Source organism: Salvelinus alpinus, chromosome 7 (assembly GCF_045679555.1).
Source record: "Salvelinus alpinus chromosome 7, SLU_Salpinus.1, whole genome shotgun sequence".
NCBI classification, from domain to species: domain Eukaryota; kingdom Metazoa; phylum Chordata; class Actinopteri; order Salmoniformes; family Salmonidae; genus Salvelinus; species Salvelinus alpinus.
Window position 1 is genome coordinate 48,173,020 of NC_092092.1, and position 26,483 is coordinate 48,199,502.

General features: G+C 41.4%; 1 protein-coding gene and 1 long non-coding RNA gene across 2 annotated transcripts; one reads left to right on the top strand and one right to left on the bottom strand.

The window, feature by feature from the left end:
- Positions 1-16: 16 nt before the first annotated feature.
- LOC139581114 (electron transfer flavoprotein-ubiquinone oxidoreductase, mitochondrial-like) lies at positions 17-23,578 on the bottom strand. The gene is made up of 13 exons (XM_071410555.1): positions 23,337-23,578; positions 20,760-20,912; positions 19,005-19,234; positions 14,587-14,668; positions 14,304-14,422; positions 13,915-13,992; positions 13,507-13,653; positions 13,186-13,326; positions 12,698-12,841; positions 11,136-11,304; positions 10,607-10,789; positions 10,171-10,392; positions 17-577 (listed from the first exon to the last, which is right to left on the bottom strand). Exons 1-13 carry the CDS (start codon positions 23,365-23,367, stop codon positions 414-416), a joined length of 1,863 nt encoding a protein of 620 aa, XP_071266656.1. The 5' UTR covers positions 23,368-23,578; the 3' UTR covers positions 17-413.
- A 302-nt stretch (positions 23,579-23,880) lies between these two features.
- Positions 23,881-26,200, top strand: LOC139581116 (uncharacterized). Its single transcript, XR_011676147.1, has 2 exons — positions 23,881-24,037; positions 25,085-26,200. It is a non-coding gene; the product is annotated as an uncharacterized lncRNA (long non-coding RNA).
- The last annotated feature ends 283 nt before the right edge of the window (positions 26,201-26,483 follow it).

The following is a 26,483-nucleotide window of genomic DNA, read 5'->3' on the forward strand; positions in this document are numbered from 1 at the left end:
TTAAGCTGACACCGAGGCATGGCAAATGTTTATTCACCAACGTACATTTGTCATTAAGTACACACAGTATCTCTCAGATCATACGCTGTTGCAAATTGTACCTGCAATAGCTAATGAATTTGTTAGTCTATTTTGAAGTTATGTCAATGCAGCTTTCTGCTTATGACGTGCATTATTCAGAACACCATACATGAACCAAAGCCACTTGTTTTATAACCATTTTACAATTCCCATATTGAAAGAATATGGTGACATTCAGTTTCATATCTAGGCACACAGTATAGTATTCTACAAGCTGTCTTGGCAGCAAGCCCTGAATGTGTTTTTGCACCCACCTCAACAAAGATTTTCTGATCTCAATGCTACAATTGTTGCTTTGTGATATGCCTGAATAAAAAGGGAGGAAAATAAAATCACAATCCGTTGTAGGCTGGTCCTCCACTGCCTTCGGGCACCACCCAGTTGATGTTCTGGCTGGGGTCCTTGATGTCACACGTCTTGCAGTGGACGCAGTTCTGAGCGTTGATCTGCAACCTCATACCTTCTCCAGTCTCAAGGGGAACGTACTCATATACACCTAGTAAAAGGGGGAAAGAAGGGCATCATTCAAATGGAAACAGGAAGCAAAGAGATGTATTCCATCCACTGTACATTTAATTGTTACAGGAAAGATAGAAAATAGGATGTTTGTGTTGCACCAGAATGCAAGGCCAAGCAGTTATGCATCGTAGGGGAATTTTTTTTTAGATTGTGGAACTCCAGTAAATGTGACTCACTGCAGACATGGGCACTAGTAAAGGGATTCTAGTCTTCACCCAGTAGCTCAATTTGTCAATGGTCATTTAGTCTCCCTTGCATGCTTTTACATTTCTTCCTATTCTGATTCGGGTATTAGGCCTAGTGTAAAGTATGTACAGAAGAAATTGAAGTTGTAAATGCCAATTATTGTTATACCTTATTTTAATTAAAATGTTCAATGTTACTTGTACTTTCAGGTTTTAATGAGAATATTCACCTCAGTTCTTGATTAATATTATATAATTTATGTCTGATTATCATGCTGTATATGTAAGACTAAATACCATTTGTAATATGTTTTAGTGCATGTATAATATAATATACAATCCAGATAAGTGTCTGATAAAAGAACATTACAAAAATACCACCGTTCACTAAAACTGCTATAACCCATTCACAGTTAAATGTATTTCTATTCTGATTTCAAACCTTACAAAATAAGACGTAATATGCGCTATCTTCATTAGGACGTGTGGGAAATGTGTTTTTCATAGAAACACATTTTCACAAGTGTTTTTTCTTGACTGATTACACCATGTGATGTATGTGGCGCTATTGTATGCCCTATCATTTGGAAGGGCTGTTTCTCAGCTTTCAAAACATGTATCATCTTTTCATATGGTCCGACACCAGCAAATTTAGCTCAATGCACAGAGTTCATGGATTGACATTTTTGGGAAAATCTTGCCAGGGATGCAATAATGGCAAATTACCGTTACCTGGTATTCTAAAGCCTATTGTTTACATTCCCCCTTAAGAAAAAGGAATTGACACAACCCTAACACGGAACCCAAAACGGCTGCGCCTTATCCTACTCCTCTGGTGATGTAGAGGTTAATCCAGGCCCTGCAGTGCCTAGCTCCACTACCATTCCCCAGGCGCTCTCATTTGTTGACTTCTGTAACCGTAAAAGCCTTGGTTTCATGCATGTTAACATTAGAAGCCTCCTCCCCAAGTTTGTTTTATTCACTGCTTTAGCACACTCTGCCAACCCGGATGTCCTAGCCGTGTCTGAATCCTGGCTTAGGGAGACCACCAAAAACCCAGAAATGTCTATCCCTAACTATAACATTTTCTGACAAGATAGAACTGCCAAAGGGGGCGGAGTGGGAATCTACTGCAGAGTTCTGTCATACTATCCAGGTCTGTGCCCAAACAATTCGAGCTTCTACTTCTAAAAATCCACCTTTCCAGGAACAAATCTCTCACCTTTGCCACTTGCTGTAGACCACCCTCTGCCCCCAGCTGTGCCCTGGACACCATATGTGATTTGATTGCCCACCCATCTATCTTCAGAGCTCGTGCTGCTAGGTGACCTAAACTGGGACATGCTTAACAGCCCGGGCCTCCTACAATCTAAACTTGATGCCCTCAATCTCACACAAATTATCAATGAACCTACCAGGTACAACCCCAACTCCGTAAACACGGGCACCCTCATAGATATCATCCTAACCAACTTGCCCTCCAAATACACCTCTGCTGTCTTCAACCAAGATCTCAGCGATCACTGCTTTATTGCCTGCATCCGTAATGGGTCTGCGGTCCAACAATCACCTCTCATCACTGTCAAACGCTCCCTAAAACACTTCAGCGAGCAGGTCTTTCTAAATCGACCTGGCCCGGGTATCCTGGAAGGATATTGACCTCCTCCCGTCAGTAGAGGATGCCTGGTTATACTTTAAAAAAGTGCCTTCCTCACCATCTTAAATAAGCATGCCCCATTCAAAGATTTCTGAACCAGGAACAGATAGAGCCCTTGGTTCACTCCAGACCTGACTGCCCTTGACCAGCACAAAAACATCCTGTAGTGTACTGCATTAGCATCAAATAGCCCCCGTGATATGCAACTTTTCAGTGTAGTTAGGAACCAATAAACACAAGCCGTTAGGAAAGCTAAGGCTAGCTTTTTCAAACAGAAACTTCCATCCTGTAGCACAAACTCAAAAAAGTTCTGGTACAATGTAAAGTCCATGGAGAATAAGAGCACCTCCTCCCAGCTGCCCACTGCACTGAGGCTAGGACACACTGTCACCACTGATAAATCTACGATAATTGAGAATTTCAATAAGCATTTTTTCTACGGCTGGCCATTCTTTCCACCTGGCTACCGCTACCCTGGTCAACTGCCCTGCACCCCCCACAGCAACTCGCCCAAGCCTCCCCATTTATCCTTCACCCAAATCCAGATAGCTGATGTTCTGAAAGAGCTGCAAAATCTGGACCCCTACAAATCAGCCGGGCTACACAATCTGGACCCTCCCTTTCTAAAAGTATCTGCCGAAATTGTTGCAACCCCTATTACTAGCCTGTTCAACCTCTTTCGTATCGTCAGATCCCCAAAGATTGGAAAGCTGCCACGGTCATCCCCCTCTTCAAAGGGGGAGACACTAGACCCAAACTGCTACAGACCTATATCTATCCTACCCTGCCTTTCTAAAAGGTCTTCGAAAGCCAAGTTAACAAACAGATCACCGACCATTTCGAATCCCACTGTACCTTCTCCGCTATGCAATCTTGCTTCCGAGCTGGTCATGGGTGTACCTCAGCCCCGCTCAAGGTCCTAAACAATATCATAACTGCCATCGATAAGAGACAATACTGTGCAGCCGTATTCATCGACCTGACCAAGGCTTTCGACTCTGTCAATCACCACATTCTTATCGGCAGAGTAAACAGCCTTGGTTTCTCTGCCTCGCCTGGTTCACCAACTACTTCTCTGATAGAGTTCAGTGTGTCAAATCGGAGGGCCTGTTGTCCGGACCTCTGGCATTCTCTATGGGGGTGCCACAGGGTTCAATTCTCAGGCTGACTCTTCTCTGTATACATCAATGATGTCGCTCTTGCTGCTGGTGATTCTCTGATCCACCTCTACGCAGACGACACCATTCTGTATTCTTCTGGCCCTTTGTTAAATGTTTAATGTTTTTCAACCCGTCCCCAAATTAATGTAATTGGTTCAGAGTTTGTTTTGATATTTTAACCTGTGTGTCGTGATCGCATTTGGTATGGGGGGATAAAATAAATGTATGCACGATGGCGAACGCGCACAGCCGGTTTGGGTTCCGTGTAATACCTTTATCTACTACTGTAGGTCTGCTCTCGAGTGACTCATATTTGATTATCAATGAACCTGGGTTTGCAAAGAAAGGCCACTCCTTACTTTCCTGATACTTTTGATCATGTTGTGTATGTAGTATGTGGACACCTGCTCAAACATCTCATTACAATATCATGGGCATTAGTATGGAGTTGGTTCCCCCTTTGCTATAACAGCCTCCACTCTTCTGGGAAGGCTGTATGCTGTATAGCATTAATATTTGCCTTAACTGGAACTAAGGGGCCTAGCCCGAACCATGAAAAACTTTACAATTGTCACTATGCATTGGGGCATAGTGACAACTATGTTCTACTGGCATCCGCCAAACCCAGATTCATCCGTTGGACTGCCAGATGAAGCGTGATACATCACTCCAGAGAACGCGTTTCCACTGCTCCAGAGTCCAATGGCGGCAAGCTGTACACCTCTCCAGCCGACGGTTGGCATCGCGCATGGTGATCTTAGGCTTGTGTGCGGCTGCTCGGCCATGGAAAGCCATTTCATGAAGCTCCTGATGAACAGTTCTTGTGCTGACGTTGCTTCCAGAGGCAGTTAGGAACTCGATAGTGAGTGTTGTAACCGAGGACAGACGATTTTTACACGCTTCAGCACTCGGCGGTCCAGTTCTGTGAGCTCGTGTGGCCTACCACTTCACGGCTGAGCTGTTGTTGCTCCTAGACGTTTCCATTTCACAATAACAGCACTTACAGTTGACTGGGGCAGCTCTAGCAGGGCAGACATTTTATGAACGGACTTGTTGGAAAGGTGGCATCATATGACGGCCATTCTACTGCCAATGTTTGTTTAATGCGATTGCATGGCTGTGTGCTCAATTTTATACACCGGTCAGCAACGGGCGTGGCTGAAATAGCCGTATGCACTAAATTGAAGGGGTGTCTACATACTTTTGTACATATAGTGTAGGTTAAAACCTCTCTAGGGTATGTGGGACGCTAGCACCTGGCCAACATCCAGTGAGATTGCAGAGCGCCAAATTCAAATACAGAAATACTCATTATAAAAATTCAGAAAACAAAACATATTTTACATAGGTTTAAAGATGAACTTCTTGTGAATCCAACCATGGTGTCAGATTTTTAAAATGCATTACGGCAAAAGCATACCTTACGATTATTTGAGAACATAGCCCAGCAGACAAATCATTACAAACAGTAACCAGCCAAGTAGAAGAGTTACACAAGTCAGAAATAGAGATAAAATTAATCCCTTACCTTTGATGATCTTCATATGGTTGCACTCAGAAGACATTCATTTACTCAATAAATGTTCCTTTTGTTCGATAAAGTCTCTCTTTATATCCAAAAACCTCAGTTTTGTTTGCGCGTTTTCTTCAGTAATCCACAGGCTAAACGCAGTCACAACAGGCAGACAAAAAATCCAAATTGTATCCGTAAAGTTCATAGAAACATGTCAAACGATGTTTATATTCAATCCTCAGGTTGTTTTTAGCCTAAATAATCGATCATATTTCAACCGGACAATAACGTCGTCAATATAAAAGGTAAACATGAAAGGCACTCTCTCGGTCGCGCGCATGAAAAAGCTCTGTGACACGGCAGGGTCCACTCATTCAGACTGCTCTTACTTCCTCATTTTTCAGAATACAAGCCTGAAACAATTTCTAAAGACTGTTGACATCTAGTGGAAGGCATAGGAACTGCAAAGTCAATGGATACTGTAATGGCATTGAATAGAAAACTACAAAACCCCCCCAAAAAACGACTTCCTGAATGGATTTCTCAGGTTTGCGCCTGCCAAATCAGTTCTGTTATACTCACAGACACTATTTTAACAGTTTTGGAAACTTTAGAATGTTTTCTATCCAAATCAGTTATATGCATATCATATCTTCTGGGTCCGAGTAGCAGGCAGTTTAATTTGGGCATGCTTTTCATCCAAAATTCCGAATGCTGCCCCCTACCCTAGAGAAGTTTTAATGATAGATTTGTGAATATAGCTATGCAGCCAGATTCATGATTGGTGTGTGCAGTGCAGCCCTCCCAAACAGCCATTATGTGTCCCTAACCATTATCCATGAGATTACCACCCATTTTTAAATGTCAACTTCAACAAAGTATGTAATAGTTATATTATGGATGGAAAACCATAAAAGAGATAAATCACACGTTCAGGGACAGTATTTGGGCCAGACATCTGTGGAGAAGACTGATTTCTAACAGTTGGCTGCATGTCGAATCAATCATACTGCATGTATTACATCTCTGCCTTAGTAGCAGTAATGGGTTTGATGTCCATTTCACAAATATATATATATATATATATATATATATAACTCTGATAATTTATTGAGACTTCCAGAGAATAAACCTGGCTGTGCTGATCAATATCAATGTCTTGAGTCATACTGGTCGTGCAGGCACTTTGAAGCGGAAATGGTGTGCTTGAGCTTTATTGATGGAGGGCCAGGTCTTTTAGTGAAGACATCAAAACAAACACACGTCTACAAAAATCCCCTGCTACTATTGACAAGAATGATCTGTCAAAGTCATTGGGAGGATTACAGATAGGTCTTTGAGATGAGGAAGATGTTTTTGGTTGTGCTTATGTAACAGTATAGCTTCCGTCCCTCTCCTTGCCCCTACCTGGCCTCGAACCAGGGACCCTCTGCACACATAGACAACAGTCACCCTCGAAGCACCGTTACCCATCGCGCCACAAAAGCCGCGGCCCTTGCAGAGCAAGGGGAACAACTACTTCATGGTCTCAGAGCGAGTGACGTCACCGATTGAAACGCTATTAGCGCGCACCACCGCTAACTAGCTAGCCATTTCACATCGGTTACACATAGAGACAGTAAATGTATTGTTTTGTAAGGGAACGATTGAAAGGTGCCATTTCTACTCAATCTCCCATACACAACAACACATACTGTGTAAGAACTGCCCCCTTAAGAATTTTCACACCTTCTGTAGCCCCCCAGCCCATTCCCTTTGATGACTAATCTTTCCTCTCAAAAGCAGCTCCCAATGTCCCTCATCGTCCCTAAACAATACAAAAGCCTGTCTCTAAATACCCCAAAGCGGCAGCATTTTGGGTACACGAGCATGAGGAAGGGGACAACCCTTGTGATTATGGAGCACAACAAGATTGTGGGACAAAAGGTATAAAATCAAGACTACAACAGTAATGACACAACCACCTCATTATTTTTCTCTGAGGTACAAATACATTTAACGCACCTCTCTTTTAGCAAGTCATTTAAAAAAAATCACAATAAGATATGCATAGTTATAGTAGATTTGGATAGAAAACACTCTGAAGTTTCTAAAACTGTTTGAATGACATCTGAGTATAACAGAACTCATATGGCTGGTGAAAACTTGAGAAAAATCCAACCAGGAAGTGGGTAATCTGAGGTTTGTAGTTTTTCAAGTGATTGCCTATCCAATATACAGTGTAAATTTGGTCAGATTGCACTTCCTAAGGCTTCCACTAGATGTCAACAGTCTTTAGAACGTTGTTTCAGGCTTCTATTGTGAAAGGGGAGCGAATAAGAGCTGTTTCAACCAGGGGTCTGGCTGAAAGCCTTTAGTTTAGTCACGCGCGCGGCCGTGAGCACGAGCGCCGTTCCCTTTCCAAAGACAAAAGGAATTGTCCGGTTGGAATATTATTGAAGATTTATGATAAAAACATCCTAAAGATTGATTCTATACATCGTCTGAGATGTTTCTACAAACTGTAATGGAACTTTTTTGACTTTTCGTCTGGACTTAGTTCCCGCGCCTTGTGCATTTGGATTAGTGTACTAAACGCGCAAACAACAAGGAGGTATTTGGACATAAATATGGACTTTATCGAACAAAACGAACATTTATTGTGGAACTGGGATTCCTGGGAGTGTATTCCGATGAAGATCAAAGGTAAGTGAATATTTACAATGCTATTTCTGACTTCTGTTGACTCCACAACATGGCGGGTATCTGTATGGCTTGTTTTGGTGGCTGAGCGCTGTACTCAGATTATTGCATGGTGTGCTTTCGCTGTAAAGCTTTTTTGAAATCTGACACAGCGGTTGCATTAAGGAGAAGTATATCTTTAATTCTATGCATAACACTTGTATCTTTCATCAACGTTTATGATGAGTATTTCTGTAAATTGATATGTCTCTCTGCAAAATCACCAGATGTTTTGGAAGCAAAACATTACTGAACATAACGCGCCGATATAAATATGAACTTTATCGAACAAAACATAAATGTATTGTGTAACATGAAGTCCTATAAGTGCCATCTGATGAAGATCATCAAAGGTTAGTGATTCATTTTATCTTTATTTCTGCTTTTTGTGACTCCTCTCTTTGGCTGGAAAAATTTATGTTTTTTGTGACTAGGCGCTGACCTAACATAATGGTATGCTTTCACCGTAAAGCCTTTTTGAAATCGTACACTGTGGTGGGATTAACAAGAAGTTTATCTTTAAAATGGTGTATAATACTTGTATGTTTGAGGAATTTTAATTATGAGATTTCTGTTTGAATTTGGCGCCCTGCACTTTCACTGGCTGTTGTCAAATCGATCCCGTTAACAGGATTTGATCCCTAAGAAGTTTTAAATGAATGTTAACTATTTTGGTTGTAATATCATCACCTCTTTGAAGAGCATAGTCACAACTACACATTTCTGATTATTCCATGCAAAACAATTGCACACATTTAGCTTGAGTTATACAGCAGTGAACTGCATGCTTTTCATGATCAGTGAACATCAATTGATCATGTGATTTCAGATACGTGAGGGTAGCCTCTCGCTCAATATTGGACACCATTAATTGGATATTTGAGTGATTTAAAATAAAAGTGAACTATAATTGACAAGTATGAGTGGTTTAGGTTAATTTCCCAACCTTTGTGGGCTCTGCCTGTCAAGCAGCAGAAGGGCACATTTTCCAATGTACTGTTAGCTGATAATGTTTACTTTGCAAGCTACCAGTAGAAACTTTGTATAGTTGGCTAAACATATTAATCAAAGGGAAGTTTGTTTTAAAGTGTTTGTCCTATATCAGAGATAAGAAGAAAATTAAAGACACAACCCTTTTTTTAGCCACTAAACTACTTCCATAAATACTGCCATTCATTTTCTAACTGGTACTGGGCTACCTTCTGGCGAGGCTTGTGGGCGTCCTAGAGCAAAACATGTACGTGTCCGTGAAAGACTCACCTTTCTATAGAGGGATCATATTAGTGTGTAGCCCAAACTGTTGGGACGCTACAGACAGAAGTTGGCAGATCGGCGGTACCAACTTCAGACGAGTCCCGTGACGCTTGTGGGGGTCGTAGAGCAAAACATGTAGGTATTCGTAAGAGTCTCACCTTTCCATAAGGGAGTCATAATAGTTTTTAGGCCAAACCATTCGGACGCTACAGACGTTTGTGATAGCCGATTTTCGGGATGTCTCATAGTCTGAAACACAGCTGTAGCTCTGCCACTTTTCACCACAGATGTGTTGTATTGAGCCCATGCAAAAAATATATCTTTAGCTTAAAACAGAGATTTGTATGGGGATGTTTTTATGCTAATTTGATTTCCGCAAGGCCGCGTAAAATGACTTGAGGGTTAATCACGATTGCTGCTGACAGACATGATAGTCTACATTGATTGATAGACCACGTCAAATTGGCTAGCTAGCTAATAACAGATCACATCTCTTAACAAGCCTACTTTCAGGGGATAAACAAGATGGCAAGCAAATCGAACAATATTTGGATATAGCCATCTATAGTGGTGATGACAGTAGTCCGACTGACAACTTTACCAGGACGAGGACTTGCCGATGTCAAGCTCTTTTCAACAGCCTAATCTGATGAAGCAACTAAATTAATTAGCTGGCTACATGCCAATGGATAGGCTATCCTCACATATCTGAAATTACACAATCAATTCATGTTTACTGATCATAAAAAGCACCGATGTGCTAGCTAAATGTGGAAGAATCAGAAATGTGTAGTCTGACTATGCTCTTCGAGAGGTGACTATATTAAAGCCAAATAGTTGGCTAGGTAGCTATAACATTTATTTAAACAATCCCTTGAAAACGACGCATAATTGTCAAAGATTTTAGCGGAGCTGGGGGTCTCCTTGCCCCCCAGCAGCCAGATCGAATGCTCTGCACTGTATTGTAACGTTTTATTGATAATGACCTATTGCTTATACCTATCCAACCCTTTCAGATCTAAATTAAGTGCCTATGTTGTATGGGCTAAGGATGGATTTGTAATTGTGCATCAGTGGTACCTGCTGGACAGAAGCGCTGCTCGGGCCCATCGTAAATGGCCAGGTTGTTGGCCACAGGGATGCTGTCGTCCTTCAGGGTGAGGTGGGGGGGCTGGTCCCCCTCGTGGTTGGTACCGCTCAGAGCCACAGAAGAGAGCAGGTCGAAGCTCAGCTTGCCATCAGGCTTGGGGTACTCGATGGGCGTGCACTCCTTAGCCGGTTTCAGTTGGGCTGAGTCCAAGCCTAGGGTAAAAGAGTTGGGAGTTATCAAACCTCAGTTGGTTGCAGGCCAGATAAAACATTGGTTTGTTCCTTAAAGCAATTCTCAGCATGAGTGCATGATTTTGATGTGCATATAGCAAAAGAGTTGTTGCCTTGTCCAATAACAATTAGGCTAAAACAGAAACAGACCATCTTTCCTGATGAATACGTCATACAAATCATCAATATGCTGCACCTGCATGTTTCAGTGTCCATGGCTCCTTCCCTCTAAGTATCCAGTAGAAGACACCAGTGTAGACCATGCCCCCGTAAAGTCCAAAGTAGTTGTGGAACGATGGCCTGATGTTCCTCACTGCGTACAGCTCTTTCCAGATCCAAGACTTCTTCAAATTTTCCTCATACTCTGGTATGTGAAGTCCTGGAGGACAAATGACCAGAAAATAAGTATTCGGATGACAGTAAAATGTTAGAGATGATCTTGCACCCACAAATTAAAATTGCTCATTTACTTAGTGTTTTTTTAATAAAATAAAATTCCAGTAATTTACATACAAAAATGACACACTGGAGAGAAGCAATTAACATATCCGCCTCCCACCCTCCCAATTAGCATTAGCGATAAATGTCTCAACAAATTACACTCTTTAATAGTGTATTCATTGCATATTTTATAGTGTAGAAATGTGCCTTTGGCTTCACAGAGTTGTGTGTGTGTGAGGGAGCATTTAAATTAAAGGAAAAGGTTTTGGTCTGGTTTAACCTACCTGCCGTTTCAGATGCTGGGTCTTCGGCTGTGACTTTGGGGAAGATGGCCTCTGCGGCCAGCATGCCGCTCTTCATGGCCGTGTGGGTGCCTTTGATCTTTGGTACATTCATGAAGCCCGGACTGCATCCGATAAGCATCCCCCCAGGGAATGTCACTTTAGGGAGGCACTGGATGGAGGAAGACAGGTAAAGATTCTAATCTTGACTGTAATGGTAAAATGCTTTCATGGAATAAGAACCAGTGGAAAACCTGACCTAAGATTCACGTATTTCCCATTTTTGATACCGAGACACACATTAACGTTACGAAAATGTGGCGCAGGACAGCATATTTATTTACCCGACCTGATTAGGGTTTCCATCCATGGTGCTCAGAATGAGAGAAATCCCATTTAGATTATAAAAAGAACATGCAAGTCGAGGATGCAACAATGTGTGGTCCTTCTTACCGAATTCAGATGTGCATTTTGAAGATGTTAGAATAACTCTCCGTGTACTTTTCCTCAGCCAACAAGATGAGTAACGAACAGCAAAATCCCTAGCCTATGTCAATCTACTATCCCCCATAGTAGAAAAGTTTACCTATTGTATTGGTCAGCTTTTCGAGAAAGAAACAGCCTATTCCAAACAGACGCTGGAACAGTTGTGGGACGATAGATCTCAAATTCATGCAACCAGTGGGCCTAGGCTACATACAAATAAACCTTAAAAAGCAATGAGTCTGATGCAACAGATCTGAATGTTTAGCTTAAAATGTTGATAAACTGTTCATTTCTTTACATAAAACGTAGCGACGCGCACAAGGCAGTAAGGCAACGCGCGAATGTTTGTTCCATAATGAAATTCATTGGAAAACACCATTGTGAAAGTGCACCACATATGCAAGCGGTTTCATGTGACAAAGATGAAAATATCTGTTTGAAGTGTTGAAAGAGGGGAGCTCTAATATGGGTTGCTAATATGACTAGGATTTTGCCTTTGGCTACTGGACAATGAGAGAAAGTTAATATAAAAGAATTGCCTCCACGGATATGGTCTGATTTTGGATAGGCTACCTTGAAGCAAGGTAAGACATGCCTCATAATATGTAGTAAAACGTTCAGGTTTCAAACAATTAAGTATATGTTTTCAAAATGCATACTGCCTCCAGCTCATTGCAAAGTGGTGTGTGACGAGCCGAGGAAGCCTGCCTTCCGTTGTCTATGTATTTGCTGTTTGAGATGCTGTAGCAGCTGCTCTCGCACTGTCTGACAGATTTTACGCTCAAAGGCTCTGTATCTATATGCATGTGATAAATAAGATGCATAAATACTGTACATGCGCTCATTTAATTATGCATTTAACCTATAGGACGATAAGCATGACCAGTCAAATGTATTTCCATCAATAGGTTAAAAAGCATTATTCCGCAATATGATTTTTCTTCTTCTCCAGGGCAATTTGCCGGCGCCAATTTTATTTATCACCGAAAAGCTGGCTATTATCGGCTAACAGAAACCTTGGCACAGAACCACACACACACATACCTTTGAGTAGTACATTAAAAAAAATATACACACACCTGATAGCCTCCCTCGTTGAGCGCCCTGGCTCCGTAGGCAATTCTGTTACCTCCCTCCAGGGTCTTGGCAACGAAGGGATGGTGCTTCCAGCGCTGGAACTCTCTGAAGGGGCTGAGGTAGGGGTTGGTGTAGTCAAGACCAACCTGGAAGTGGGGAAATACACAGCATTACGATTTTGATACAATCGGTCATTGACCTCAATGTATGATCTTCATAAAAGTTTGAGTTATCACATATCTCAAGTCGTCCCTTTAGGCCCAAGCTGGCCTAATGAAGCTTCACAAGATAAGTTGACAAGCATCCCCTTAAAAAGCCAATTGGATAAAGAGAAGGGTAGAAGTATAGTGCATTGTCATACACTGACCTCAGTTTTACAAATGTTATTTAATTTAGTGTTTAAACCGTTTCCAAGTGTTAGCATGGCTGGTAGTTTGGCAGTTGACATCAATGGCAAGGAGCCAAAATGGCTGCCATAACCGGGACTCACCACAAAGCCCAAGGCCACCAGTGGCTCGCCCTCGTTCAGGTGGTAGAGGAAGGAGCCGCCATACGTGTTCCTGTTTAACGGCCAGCCCACCGAATGCTCCACTCTGCCCGGCCTCCACTTCTTCTCATCAATCAGCCACAGCTGGTTAGACAGAAAAACAACATTCATGTAAGTCGTTGTGCATAAAGCATCTGCTAAATGACAAAAATTTAATGAATATGACATTCTGATTTGGTTACATTATGATATCTGTATTGTATGACTGATTAAAAACAGATTATTTGTTTATTCGTTCCAAATACAGTTGCTTTGGGATTTTACCTCTTTCAGGCCAATGGCGTAGGTCTGTGGTTCACAGTTCTCCCTGAGGTTGAACTGCCTGTAGAGCTGCTTGGCCAAGTGGCCGTGGCAGCCCTCTCCGAACAGGGTCACTTTAGCATGGAGCTCCATCCCCCTCTCAAACACATCCTGCAGAGGCAAATTGAGAGAAAGTTTATTCTGATATACCAGGGATGAGGCTATTTGTCGCTTTCATAAAACAAATTATATTCTATTCAGTGCTGATTCTTCCTCGTTTTTATAAAATTCAGTTTTTACAGTCAAACTCTATACTGTACAAAATGACCATACATAGGAGAAAAGTTATTTTCCTTGGACAAAGTACACATGTTTAAGACTTTCCATACAGTGATGAGTCCATTTTATTGACATAAATCTGCATAAGTTTACCTTTGGCGAACCATCCTTAGCGATGCCCACATCATTGGTGGCAATTCCTTTCACACTTCCATCTTCATGAAACAAAACCTTAAAAACAAAATCTGAAATTTAAAACACTTTTGAAAGTAGAATGACACCTCAAGCAAACACGATCAATGAAAGCCAGTCACGATACGTCAACAACACATCAGTGAAATCGATCTCAGGCATGAAAAGGGTGCTGGCTCAAAATATCAGTCTATATCTGGTCAAAGGCATACAATTATGTAAATGTTTACTGAGAAAAAGCTGACGTTCCAGGAAAGATCAATGTAGCTTGTCAATGGTAATTATCACGCCAATATTAGTAAGATGGCCTGTGTTTTCTGAAATTGTCATGAATGGTGGGCGGTGCTCACCTCAGCAGCAGCGTAGCCAGGGTATATCTCCACTCCCAGCTCCTCAGCCTGCTCTCCCAACCAATGTACAAAGTGACCCAGCCGCACAATGTAGTTCCCATGGTTGTTCATGGGCAGACCTGTGGGGGGGGAAAAAAATAAAAAAATAAAATAGAATGAAAAACAAAGACTGCACAGTCAAGGCTAATACCATAATAGCGTTATGTTTAGGACAGAGCTTACAGGTGACAAGCTAGAGTTGTCATTTGAAAAGATGTCCTGTAAAACATGCATGTGACTTTACCTGGCAACATTGGGACAGGGATTCTATATTTCTCGGTTAGAATACTAAATAAATCCTCGGTCACTGGTGTGCTCAAGGGTGCCTAAGAGAAGAGTACACAAATAACAGAACACTTTATTTTTTGCCTAGGTGTTGCTTGCAAGATGTTCCCTTGGGTAGTATCATAGTGTTGTCTAGGACTGTGATGTACTCTCAACATTATGTCTGTGATAGTTACGTCTGCAGTTAGGTATGGCGGCAGGTAGCCTAGCGGTTAAGAGCGTTGAGCCAGTAACTGAAAGGCTGCCGTTTCGAATCCCTGAGCAGACAAATCTGTCGATGTGCCCTCGAGCAAGGCACTTAACATTAATGACTTACAGGAGCAATTAGGGTTAAGAGCATCTGCTAAATTACTTAAATGTAATGTCTGAGACTAAAAAAAATAAAACAAAGAATATGCCAGGTCCATATCCTGTGTGTATCTGCGAATTATGCTGCATATTTCCCCTCACAACCTTTCCATAGACTGGCAACCTTTAGACTGGCAACCTTTCTTAGACTGACGTGCTCAATACTTAAATAATAGAGAGCAGAGTTGTGAACCATTTCATTTGAAATCTCTCTCAGTGGAAAGAAACTCCTGCAGAGTGAACTCAGTGTGAAGATGCCCCTTTCCTCTGAATGACATTTGAACATTTTCAACGGACCTGCTGAAGCAGCCCTCAGATGGGAGTGCATTTCATTTATAAATCTATCCCTCTCTCAGTAGAACGAGATAGGGCACATCTCCACAGGAGTGTAATTCAATTCATGAATGTGTATGGCCCACTGACTCCAACTCTGCTATAACTAAACAGAATAATGTAAAGAAAATCCAAATATTAGCACATAGATCAAAGTTTTTGCAGAAATGTTCAAATTTGCCCTGGGTGCATGTCACCAGTAAAGTAAGTTTGCCTGATAGCCCTAAAGGCTTGCCAGCTAATTATTGATGTCGCTGCCCATCTCCATTACCGAGAATAAGGAATACACACATGAGCAAGCAAGCAAGCAAGCAAGCAAGCAAGCGAGTAGAGTAGGGCTGTCCCAGGCAAAAAAAATAATCTTGGTCGACCAAGAGTCGTCTGTTCTTTCGACCAATAGATTGGTCAACAACAACGTTTTCATCTAATCAACTATATGCACTGAGCTTGTCTAATGCTTTAAGCGCACTGTTTGATGAAATAATTAAGACACACAAATAACTAGAGGGAGTCTGACCGCAATTTATTTGATTGTGCGGGCTGGTCTCAGACTTGCTGCGCTGTATATACACTTGTATTTTTTAAAGACAGCGAGTGACTGACTAATACCCGTTGTTTTTCACTCCCCCCTGCTGCAGCGACCACCACAGAACATGTTTATCACGCTGTCCGTGTTGCTGAAGCGGCAACAAAATTACAGCCATTTGACTGAAGAGTTCTGTTACCGAAATCCCTCATTTGTTAAAAAGGAAAAACATTCCCTACTACCTTAACTCTTGCTCTCTTTCCATGACACATGTATGCATCACATGCACGTGACCAATAGGGCCTGACCTATAGCACATCATAATCACATCAATAAAATGGTTATAACAAGCTCTGAAAACATTAACACGTGACAGCAAGATGGATGCGGAGGACAACTCGAAACAGGGGAATGTTTGTTTGCTCGTTGCTCAGGACATGGAGGGGAAGTCAGATGTGTGGAATACATTTGACTAGTTGTGGAAAATACTGGAGATCAAGAAAAACAAGTTAAGGAACAATATAGTTTGACGGTTTAGAACAATGTCAACCCTAAATAAACGATAAGCGTCTGTTGTAATGTTTTTTTTGTAAAGCCTTTATTACAGCAAAGACTAATCAGTCGCAAGCATTCGTGAAAGCAACTGCCAAAATGGAACTGTTTATTTATTGTTTACAGCTAATTATTCCCAAAAATGTTGTGGTTATTTTATTTTAAAACTAAAATGCTTGATTGCATTTCAAATCATGAATGACTCGTATGCTGTGTGATGACTTGAACAAATTAATGATTGGTTCATACAGTAGCCCAAGTAATGAAATATAGGCCTAAGTTACGGTATTAAGATAAAACAGGATGCGCCCTTAGGCCTACAGTTCGATCGATGGCGGTAATACAAGACTGCTATAACAAGTATACTAATAATAATGATATTACTTATTATAATGATCATAATAGTAATAATAACAAGGAGGGTTATTATTATTATTTTTCTGACCTTTGGAACAGTGTAAACACAAAACTAATTACAAGTAATACCAGAGAGGCTGTTCTAACGGAAGAAAAGTGTAATGCCTTTATTACAGCATAACAAAGATGAAAAACAGTCGGATTGTGAAATTGTTTATCCTACATGTGGTTGCGTGGGGCTTGGTGCTCACGGAAATCAGTAGGCTATTAAACAAACACTCAAACAGGCAATAGAAGCAGGATGTCTTACTTCTGTAGACATACAGTGCATTTGTAAAGTATTCACCCCTTCACTTTTTCCACACTGTTACATTAGTGTTATTCTAAAATGTATTAATTTTCCCTCCTCAATCTACACACAATACCCCATAATGACAAAGCGAAAACAGGTTATTAGAAATGTTTGCAAATTTATTTTTAAAAACTACAGAAATACCCTTTTTACATAACTATTCAGACCCTTTGCTATGCGACTCGAAATTGAGCTCAGGTGCATCCTGTTTCCATTGACCACCCTTGAGATGTTTCTACAACTTGATTGGTGTCCACCTGTGGTACATTCAATTGGCTGGACATGATTTGGAAAGGCACACACATCTGTCTATCTAAGGTCCAACAGTTGACCGTGCATGTCAGAGCAAAAACCAAGCCATGAAGTCGAAGGAATTGTCTGTAGAATTGTCTGGCACAGATCTGGGGAAGGATACTGAAAAATGTCTGCAGCATTGAAGGTCCCCAAGAACACAGTGGCCTCTATCATTCTTAAATGGAAGAAGTTTGGAACCACCAAGACTCTTCCTAGAGCTGGCCGCCCAGCCAAACTGAGCCATCGGGGAGAAGGGCCTTGGTAAGGGAGGTGACCAAGAACCCAATGTTCACTGACAGAGCTCCAGAGTTCCTCTGTGGAGATGGGAGAACCTTCCAGAAGGACAACCATCTCTGCAGCACTCCACCAATCAGGCCTTTATGGTCCAGTGGCCAGGCACAAGCCACTACTCAGTAAAAGGCACATGACAGCCCGCTTGGAGTTTGCCAAAAGGCACCTAAAGGACTCAGACCACATGAAAGCAAGATTGAACTCTTTGCCCTGAATGCCAAGCGTCATGTCTGGAGGAAACCTGGCACCATCCCAACGGTAAAGCATGGGTGGAGTGGGGATGTTTTTCAGCGGCATGGACTGGGAAACTAGTCAGGATCGAGGCAAAGATGAATAGCAAAGTACAGAGAGAATCTTGATAAAAACCTGTTCCAGAGTCCTCAGGACCTCAGACTGGGGTGAAGGTTCACCTTCCAACAGGACAACGACCCTAAGAACACAGCCAAGACAATGCAGGAGTGGCTTCGTACAAGTCTTAATGTCCTTGAGTGGCCCAGCCAGAGCCCGGACTTGAACCTGATCGAACATCTCTGGAGAGACCTGAAAATAGCTGTGCATCGAAGCTCCCCATCCAACCTGACAGAGCTTGAGGATCTGCAGAGAAGAATGGGAGAAACTCCCCAAATACAGTTGTGCCAAGCTTGTAGCATCAAACCCAAGACAACTCAAGGCTGTAATCGCTGCCAAAAGTGCTTCAACAAAGTACTGAGTAAAGGGTGTGAATACTTATGTAAATGTGATTGGAGTTATTTTTAATACATTAGCAAACATTTCTAAAAACCTTTTTTTTTGCTTTGTCATTATGCAGTAGTGTGTGTAGCCTGAGGAATAAAAAATAAAATCTATTTCATAAATAAAGCTGTAACAAAATGTGGGAAAAAGTCAATGCGTTTGAACACTTTTAGAATGCACTGTATCTAGCTGGCAAACATTTAGTTGTGAATTCCATACTGTAACTGCTGCACAACAGTGAGTGACTCAAGGCGCCGGTCTCTCATTGTTGTGTGCTTGTAAACAAACACAACGTGACTGGGGACTACATGTAAGCTTCATAATGAAAAAAATTAACACAATCTTCTTTATCTCCTAATGTATTGCACAAGTTGACTGCAGGTATTTACTTAAAGTAGCTACAAATATTCACATTTATAAAACAAAATGTAAAGGAAATAGTTTCAACAGTGTTGAAAAACCATTGCATGGTATACCGCCCAAGCCTAACAGATACAACGTTGGGGACAGGTCTCTGAATGTCCCAACAATTGAAGCTGGAGACAGATTGTATAGGGCCTATACACACACACACGAGATGACACTAACATACCCCTCTCTCCTTCCAGTCTGGGAAGAGTTCGTTGAGGGCGCTGGGCTCCAGGCAGGCCCCGGAGAGGGTGTGTGCTCCGATCTGAGACGCTTTCTCCACCAGGCACACACGCAGCTCCTTCTCCTGCTCTTTGGCCAGCTGCTTCAGCCGGATGGCTGCAGACAGCCCCGCGGGACCCCCTCCGACTATCACCACATCAGCCTCGTCAGCAAACCGCTCCATCTCCACACCTGGACAGAAACAAAATGCCACACACAAATAGGTATGTGTCACCAAGTGGGTTTAGAACCTCGGTCGTCTGAGCAGCACAAGAATGTACTAGCCCACTGAGCTACAGCCTAGTCATTAGCTTGGGGGAGATCACACAAATCTTCAGGTCTCGGGCAAGGTTACACAAGCCTCCATGAAGACAAACTGGAATGTAGTACTATCTGATTGTCAAAAGTAGAAACTTGTAGTTTTGACATCAGTGTTAATTTGCAACAGCATCCCATAGATACACATTGAAGGACAACTAGTATTTTCCACAACCACATGGAGTAGCCAGCCAAATATAAAAAGTTGACAGCCAGGATCCCCCAGGATTGCCGAACAAGCTCTATTTTTCGTGGCCTCTGGTACATTCTAATGCCGTGATTCAATCTGAAATACAAAGCGATTATTTAATACTTTATTAAGTTTACCTCCCTCATTGGACACATTAGTTGTGGTATTGTGTTTACAATTTAAATGACTGAAAATGTATGAATTCAGTGTATTATTATATAATTTTCTAGGCCTTGAAGATCAGGACTATTTTCTAAGTAAGATAACATTAAACTTTTATTTAAATGTGTTGTACATTAACCTGTCTTCGAGATTAAAGTATTTTACTGCAAGATATGAATTGACACAATTATGTTTGATCTTCAAATAGTTTATCAAAACAGAATTTTGGCTATTTACTTAATTTATTTAATAAATAAATCAAAGGTTCAATTTAAAAATCATTTTTTTTATTTTACCAGGTAGGCTAGTTGAGAACAAGTTCTCATTTGCAACTGCGACCTGGCCAAGATAAAGCATAGCAATTCGACACATACAACAACATAGTTACACATGGAATAAACAAAACATAGTCAATAATAGGGTAGAACAAAAAGAAAACAAAAAGTACAGTGGGGCAAAAAAGTATTTAGTCAGCCACCAATTGTGCAAGTTCTCCCACTTAAAAAGATGAGAGAGGCCTGTAATTTTCATCATAGGTACACTTCAACTATGACAGACAAAATGAGGAAAAAAATCCAGAAAATCACATTGTAGGATTTTTTATGAATTTATTTGCAAATTATGGTGGAAAATAAGTATTTGGTCACCTACAAACAAGCAACATATCTGGCTCTCACAGACCTGTAACTTCTTCTTTAAGAGGCTCCTCTGTCCTCCACTCGTTACCTGTATTAATGGCACCTGTTTGAACTTGTTATCAGTATAAAAGACACCTGTCCACAACCTCAAACAGTCACACTCCAAACTCCACTATGGCCAAGACCAAAGAGCTGTCAAAGGACACCAGAAACAAAATTTTAGACCTGCACCAGGCTGGGAAGATTGAATCTGCAATAGGTAAGCAGCTTGGTTTGAAGAAATCAACTCTGGGAGCAATGACATACTGAGAAAAACTCTGGTGAGAAAAACAAAGGTGTTTGGGTTTTGCATAATATAATGCATTCCATTTCAGACAGTGTGCCAAGGGTGAGGAGGATTACACAGTACCTTCCCATCGTGGGTCTTTGTCCCTGGGGAAGATTGTGTAGTGTGACGTTATGCGAGGCATCACTGCAGATGAGCAATTCCGTCTCCATGTGTAGTGCTGTGGAGGTGCATGTTCCGCTTGCACTGTTTTCAATGCTCGTATACACCTCTGGGCTGCAAAGAACAAGGCAGATCCGGTCAGTGCCGACTGGGACTGGCGAGGAAGCTGATAAGGTTAGGTCCTACTGTATACCTTCAGAGTGTGTACACAAGTTACCTTATGCACAGTACAAACAGACAGACAGTGAAAAGGACACTCAAGACATGACTTTGTTTACGGCTATCTTGATGACTCAAGTCATTATGGAAGTTTTATTGGGGTCATACAGCAGAACTGTTACGCTGTACAATACATTGCAACTGAACGTGTCACTATTCTTCTGCGTAGCAGCCTATGAGATTTGTATGGGCGTATGTAGCAGTGGAGGTTTATCAGGAGGTAGGGGAGGACCATCCTACTCAGCAAATTTCATAAAAATAGTGAAACTTTTTAAAAAGTGATCCTTTTTAGATAAAACTATAGTAAATATATTCATGTCACCAAATAACTGATTAAACCTGTTTTGCAATTAAGTTCTACAGTAGCCTCAACAGCCTCTAGGGTAGCACCATGGTGTAGCCGGTGGGCAGCTATTACATTGACTTCAATACAAAACCCAGGAGGCTCATAGTTCACATCCCTTTTCCATAGACTTACACAGTAATTATAAACGACTTCCGGGGGACGTCCTCCAACCTATTAGAGCTCTTGCAGTATGAACTGATGTTGTCCATCCAATCAAACGATCAGATAATTAATATAGTAGTAGCATAACCTACAGCTAGCTAACGCGGCAGTGCATATAATGCGGGGAGTAGTTGACTCAAAGAGAGAGAAAGACAATAGCTTAACAGTTGAACAAATTAATTTCTTCAAAAATTAATGAGAAGCAGCAGAGCTATATTTTGTATTTCTTCTCTTCTTAGTTTACCTTTTACTTACTTAGCTTATGCAGCTAATTTAGCCTACTCAACAACCTGACTGAAAAAAGAGAGGAATGTTATTTATGTTAGCTAGTAGGCTAAGGCTATCCACCACTGCAACTCTTCCAAGTTAAGCTTTCGGTTTTATAAATGTATTGCCACTGGGGTCCGCTGGTGTAACTGCTAAACTACTTGCTGTACACTGTACGATTGTACACATGTTTTGTGGGTTTACTACATGTTAGATGTTAATATGGTAACATCGATGTAGGCTAAGTAGCGGTTATGGTATGAAGGTTTGGCTTGGAGAGGTTTTTGCACCTGGTCACAGACAGCGGTTGTGTTGTGCACTGAAGTCCACAAGCAAAGGGAAAAGGTGAGAGGAGAAGAGCGCGTAAATGTGAAAAGGAATTAAACAACGAGCAAAGTGATGCTGATGCATGCTTTGTGGCTGCTATGAGAGTGAACTGTGTGTGCAGGTGATCTGGGGGTTATTCATTCTGCTGATTCTGTTGCAAAACGTTTCTTAAATGGAATGAAACAGGGAGGGACCTACCTGAATTAATCAATACAAACTCTGATTTTTGACTAATGATTACACCCCTGATCAGCTTGATGCAGGCAAGAGTGTGCAAGGTCGGTATTGTAAGTTTCACTATGTCATCTTGATTAATCCAATTTGTCTCTCGAACTGTGCACCTACATTATTAACTTTCATTTGTAGGCTAGGTTGTAGCAACCTCATGATGGGTATAGGGAAAATTCTAGTGTCCCGTAGAAGCGTGAACCCATCTATGTTAGATTGAGCTGGGTGAATGGTACAGTGTATGAATGACAGTTATCCAATATGCTATAATAGAAATAAGGCCATATACTTGTTATTTTGTCCTCCCTAATTTTGAACGGTACCAACCACCACTGATGTGCAATTGTCAATAGGCATGTAACCCACGTCCATTTAGGTCATGAGATTGTCAGCAAAAGAGTACTGGTATCAGCCAGTTAATTACGTTATCACCTATAGCAGTCAACAAATACGGCTAGCTTTCCCGAGACAAACAAATGATTCGTGCCTTGGCTTGTCAGTAGATTGACGCCATGAGAAGTCACAACTGTCAATATTGACACTCACGGTCAAGCTAGCTAGCTAGTTAGCTAAGATAGTCATCCAATTACTTTTGAAAGTGCATAACTAATGATATTACTTTAGTTCAATATTAGTTAAAAACGTACAAAATACTTAATGTATTTTTGCACGTACTAAACTAACATTGGCTGACCAAAGGACAATCGTTAGTGACCTATATTATAACAGTATTTGATTTCAACTTTGCCCTATATTTAGCTTAGCTAACTAGCTTAGCAAACCGGGCAAAGGTGCTAGACTGGAGCTACCGTTTCAAGATTCCACAAAGCTAATGTCAACCTTATTTACTAAGTAAATGTTAGCCAATGCCACTCTCAAATTATAGATAACTATCATTTACAAAATAGGTGAACCAATAAGTGTCAAAAGGCAAGACAGAGAACATATGGGAAATGACAGGCGTGTGAATAGCTGGTTACCTAACTTACCTTGAACTGAATATCTGCTAGCTGGAAACATCGTATGAGTTGGTCAGCTACTGCTAGTTAACTAGCTAGCAGCAGTCCTCTTTAGGTACTGACAAAGGGCTCTTGCAGCTCAGCCACCCCAATGATCATGCAAGTCTGTTGGGACAATAAAATTCGTCTCATAACAGACCATTGAAGTTGTCCGTAACCCCCGCACAGTGCGCATATGCTTCAATGTTCTGGCACGTTCACGTGAGTCAAAAGAGGCGGTACCTGGGTACATTTTGATCTAAAAACCGGAAATGAGTTACCTCTGTTTCGTTCCCTATGGGGAAAATTAATGGGGAAATAATAACGTTTTGGGATAAACGTTTCGTTTTTATACGTTTTTTATTGTTTTCAGTCATTTTATTTTTTATTTTCGGCGTTTATCCAAAACCCCGACAAACTCAATGTATTTCACCATAGGCTTTGGCCAACAAGCCATTGCTGAGTTAGTGCCTACAAAAAGATGCCATTACTATTGCTTTCTATAGAACACCACAGTGGACACATCATAATACCCATAAAACCTTGCAGTGAAACACAGAAATGGTTCTAATCATCTTCCACCATTCATTTTTCACAGTGAATTTTACAAGCACTTAAAATGTAGTATGTGTTTGGTGTAGTTTTACCTTGGTGTGATGTTTTGATTACCATGTAAATCTCTCTTGGACAAGGTGAGTTTTATCAATATATTTACCTCAATTTACTCTGAATTTTTTATTAGCAACAGAGAGAACCTCAGCAAGACAAAAAATCCTGAGGAAGTTCCTGCACTTCATCTTTAGCCGACATAGTCAGCTACCAATCACCAGCACGATCAGAGAGAGACCTGTGCCCAATCCATGATGAATCCATGTGCTGTATTGAAATTACTTGAATTAAGTGTTGAACTTCTTCCATCCCCTTTCTGTGTCTTAGCTAGCCACCGACTACACTTTAGCTAGCTAGTTGGCAGAGCAGTAGATCAATAAATTAGCCTAGATAGTTGTTTGTACAGTATATCGACTTTGGTGTCTATTTAAGACCTTATAGCATTTTTCAAGGATGAGCATAAGAGCATTAAAAGGGGAGAAGACACTGTAAATCTGGCAATGTGGACAAGTGCAGCTATTGTGAGGTGCAATTTACTGGTTTGGTCAGGGCCAGCATGAGGGATAAAGTTTATCCTGTGTCAGTGAGTGTATCTATTAAGTTAAGTTTGAGCATATTAGCAATACAATGTGTTCTATACAGCTGTCAACGTTCAACAAGGAAAGAGACACTTAATAAGCTATATAATCATTAACCAGATTACCCCGGATACCAGACTTAGGTGAGTGATAACTCAGTTCTAGAATGTTGTTATTGATGAGAATGTATCAAAAAATCTATTGACATTCAGAATCGACTTTGTTTAGACATTGAGCCTGTATTGTATTTGCATGACCAGAGACAAATCTTCAAAGGCACATTATTTATTTATTTACAGTCTTGATTTATAGGGTCCTTCCCACTATATGATTTACATGTCAAGTGATAAAATCCCAAGTTATCAATTACACATTTATGGAAAAACTGCACTTGTCCTTGAAAATTACAGTTGATGAAATATTCTACAGCTGTAATGTCATCAATCAAATCAAAGTTTATTTATATAGCACATTTCTTATAACAAATGAATTTCAAGGTGTTCAAAGTCATGCATTGAAAGACGTGGCACTTAACATCCTTCCTCTTGGCAGGTGTCTATAGGTGACCAGGGGATTCTCTCTACCTTATGCGAATGCCTCCGTGGAGCACATAAGTGTAGCCATATATCCTAAGCCAGCCGTGCCCAACCAGGTGCAGTTAGTGGAGGACCTGTACCCGGCCGAAGACTACAACCCTCTGTCCAGGGGATCCCACCGAGGTGGCTAAGGAACCGTCTCCAGGGCAAGTTCAGTGGAATGGCATATCTCCATGAACCCGAGCCAGAACAACCGCTACCCTTCATTTCATCCCTGTCTGTACCGGACATTGTTTAGAAGCAAGGGAACCTGGGGCTTGCAGGTATCCTGGCTGGCATGGCGCTGTCGGTGGAGCAGCATGAGGCTTTACGGCAGGCAACAGTTAGACAGCGCACCAACCCCATCTGGCACACCATGAGGAGAGGGAGGTTGACGGCCAGCAGTTATGGAGCAGTGGTTAGGGCCAAGCCCGTTACTCTGTTGCTGCTAAAAAGGGTCCTCCGATCAGTCATTGGATGGGTTGTTGTCTGTAAAGTGGGGCACAGATAACAAAGAAGAGTGCATTAAAAATGGCTACAGGGATGGATTTGCAGGAGTCAAGGCTTTGGGTCATGGAGTCTGGGATCCTGGGTGCCTCACCGGATGGCCTGGTGGGCACCACAGCATTGGTGGAGGTCAAGTGTCCCTATGGTGCAAGGGATCTTACCACTGAAGAGGCAGTGAAGTCGAAGGATTTCTATATCAAGGAGGTAGGGTCTTACCACCTCCGTAAAGACCATTCTTACTGGTACCAGGTCCAAGGTCAGATCCTCATCACTGGAAGGGACACCTACTTCTTTGTTGTGTGGACCACCAAAGCCTCCATCATCATCCCCATCCAGCGTGACAACCTCTGACACTCATATTCCAAAAATATTCCACACAGTTCATACAAACACACTAGGCTCCCATAATAGGTTATATTACATACAAATAAAGTAATGTGGTTAACTTTATCATGGGCACAGTGGGAATTTATACATGTGATGTTCAAATTATTTCTTACTTGATGAAGGCCCCAGTCACCCCTGCCTGTACCTGACATTGTTGAAAAACAAGTGAACAATGAATAAAGATCATACACAAACAAAAGGTTCCTAGAATAGGTTATATTATATTCAAGTTTTGCTCAAAGCAGCCAACTAAAGTAATATAGTTAACTTAAGTTCAATCACAGGCTAGTCTGAATGCATCTCCTCAGTTTCATTAAGTAGTAAAACAGTTTACATTGCCTTTTATCATGGGCTCATTGGGAATATATATCTGTGATGTTTAAATTATGTCTTACCCCCAGAGTGAGTGAGAGAGAGAGTACATCACTTCCAGCAGATCTCCTTGCTGAGGATGTCGTTGATCATGCACTGCTTCTCGTGGG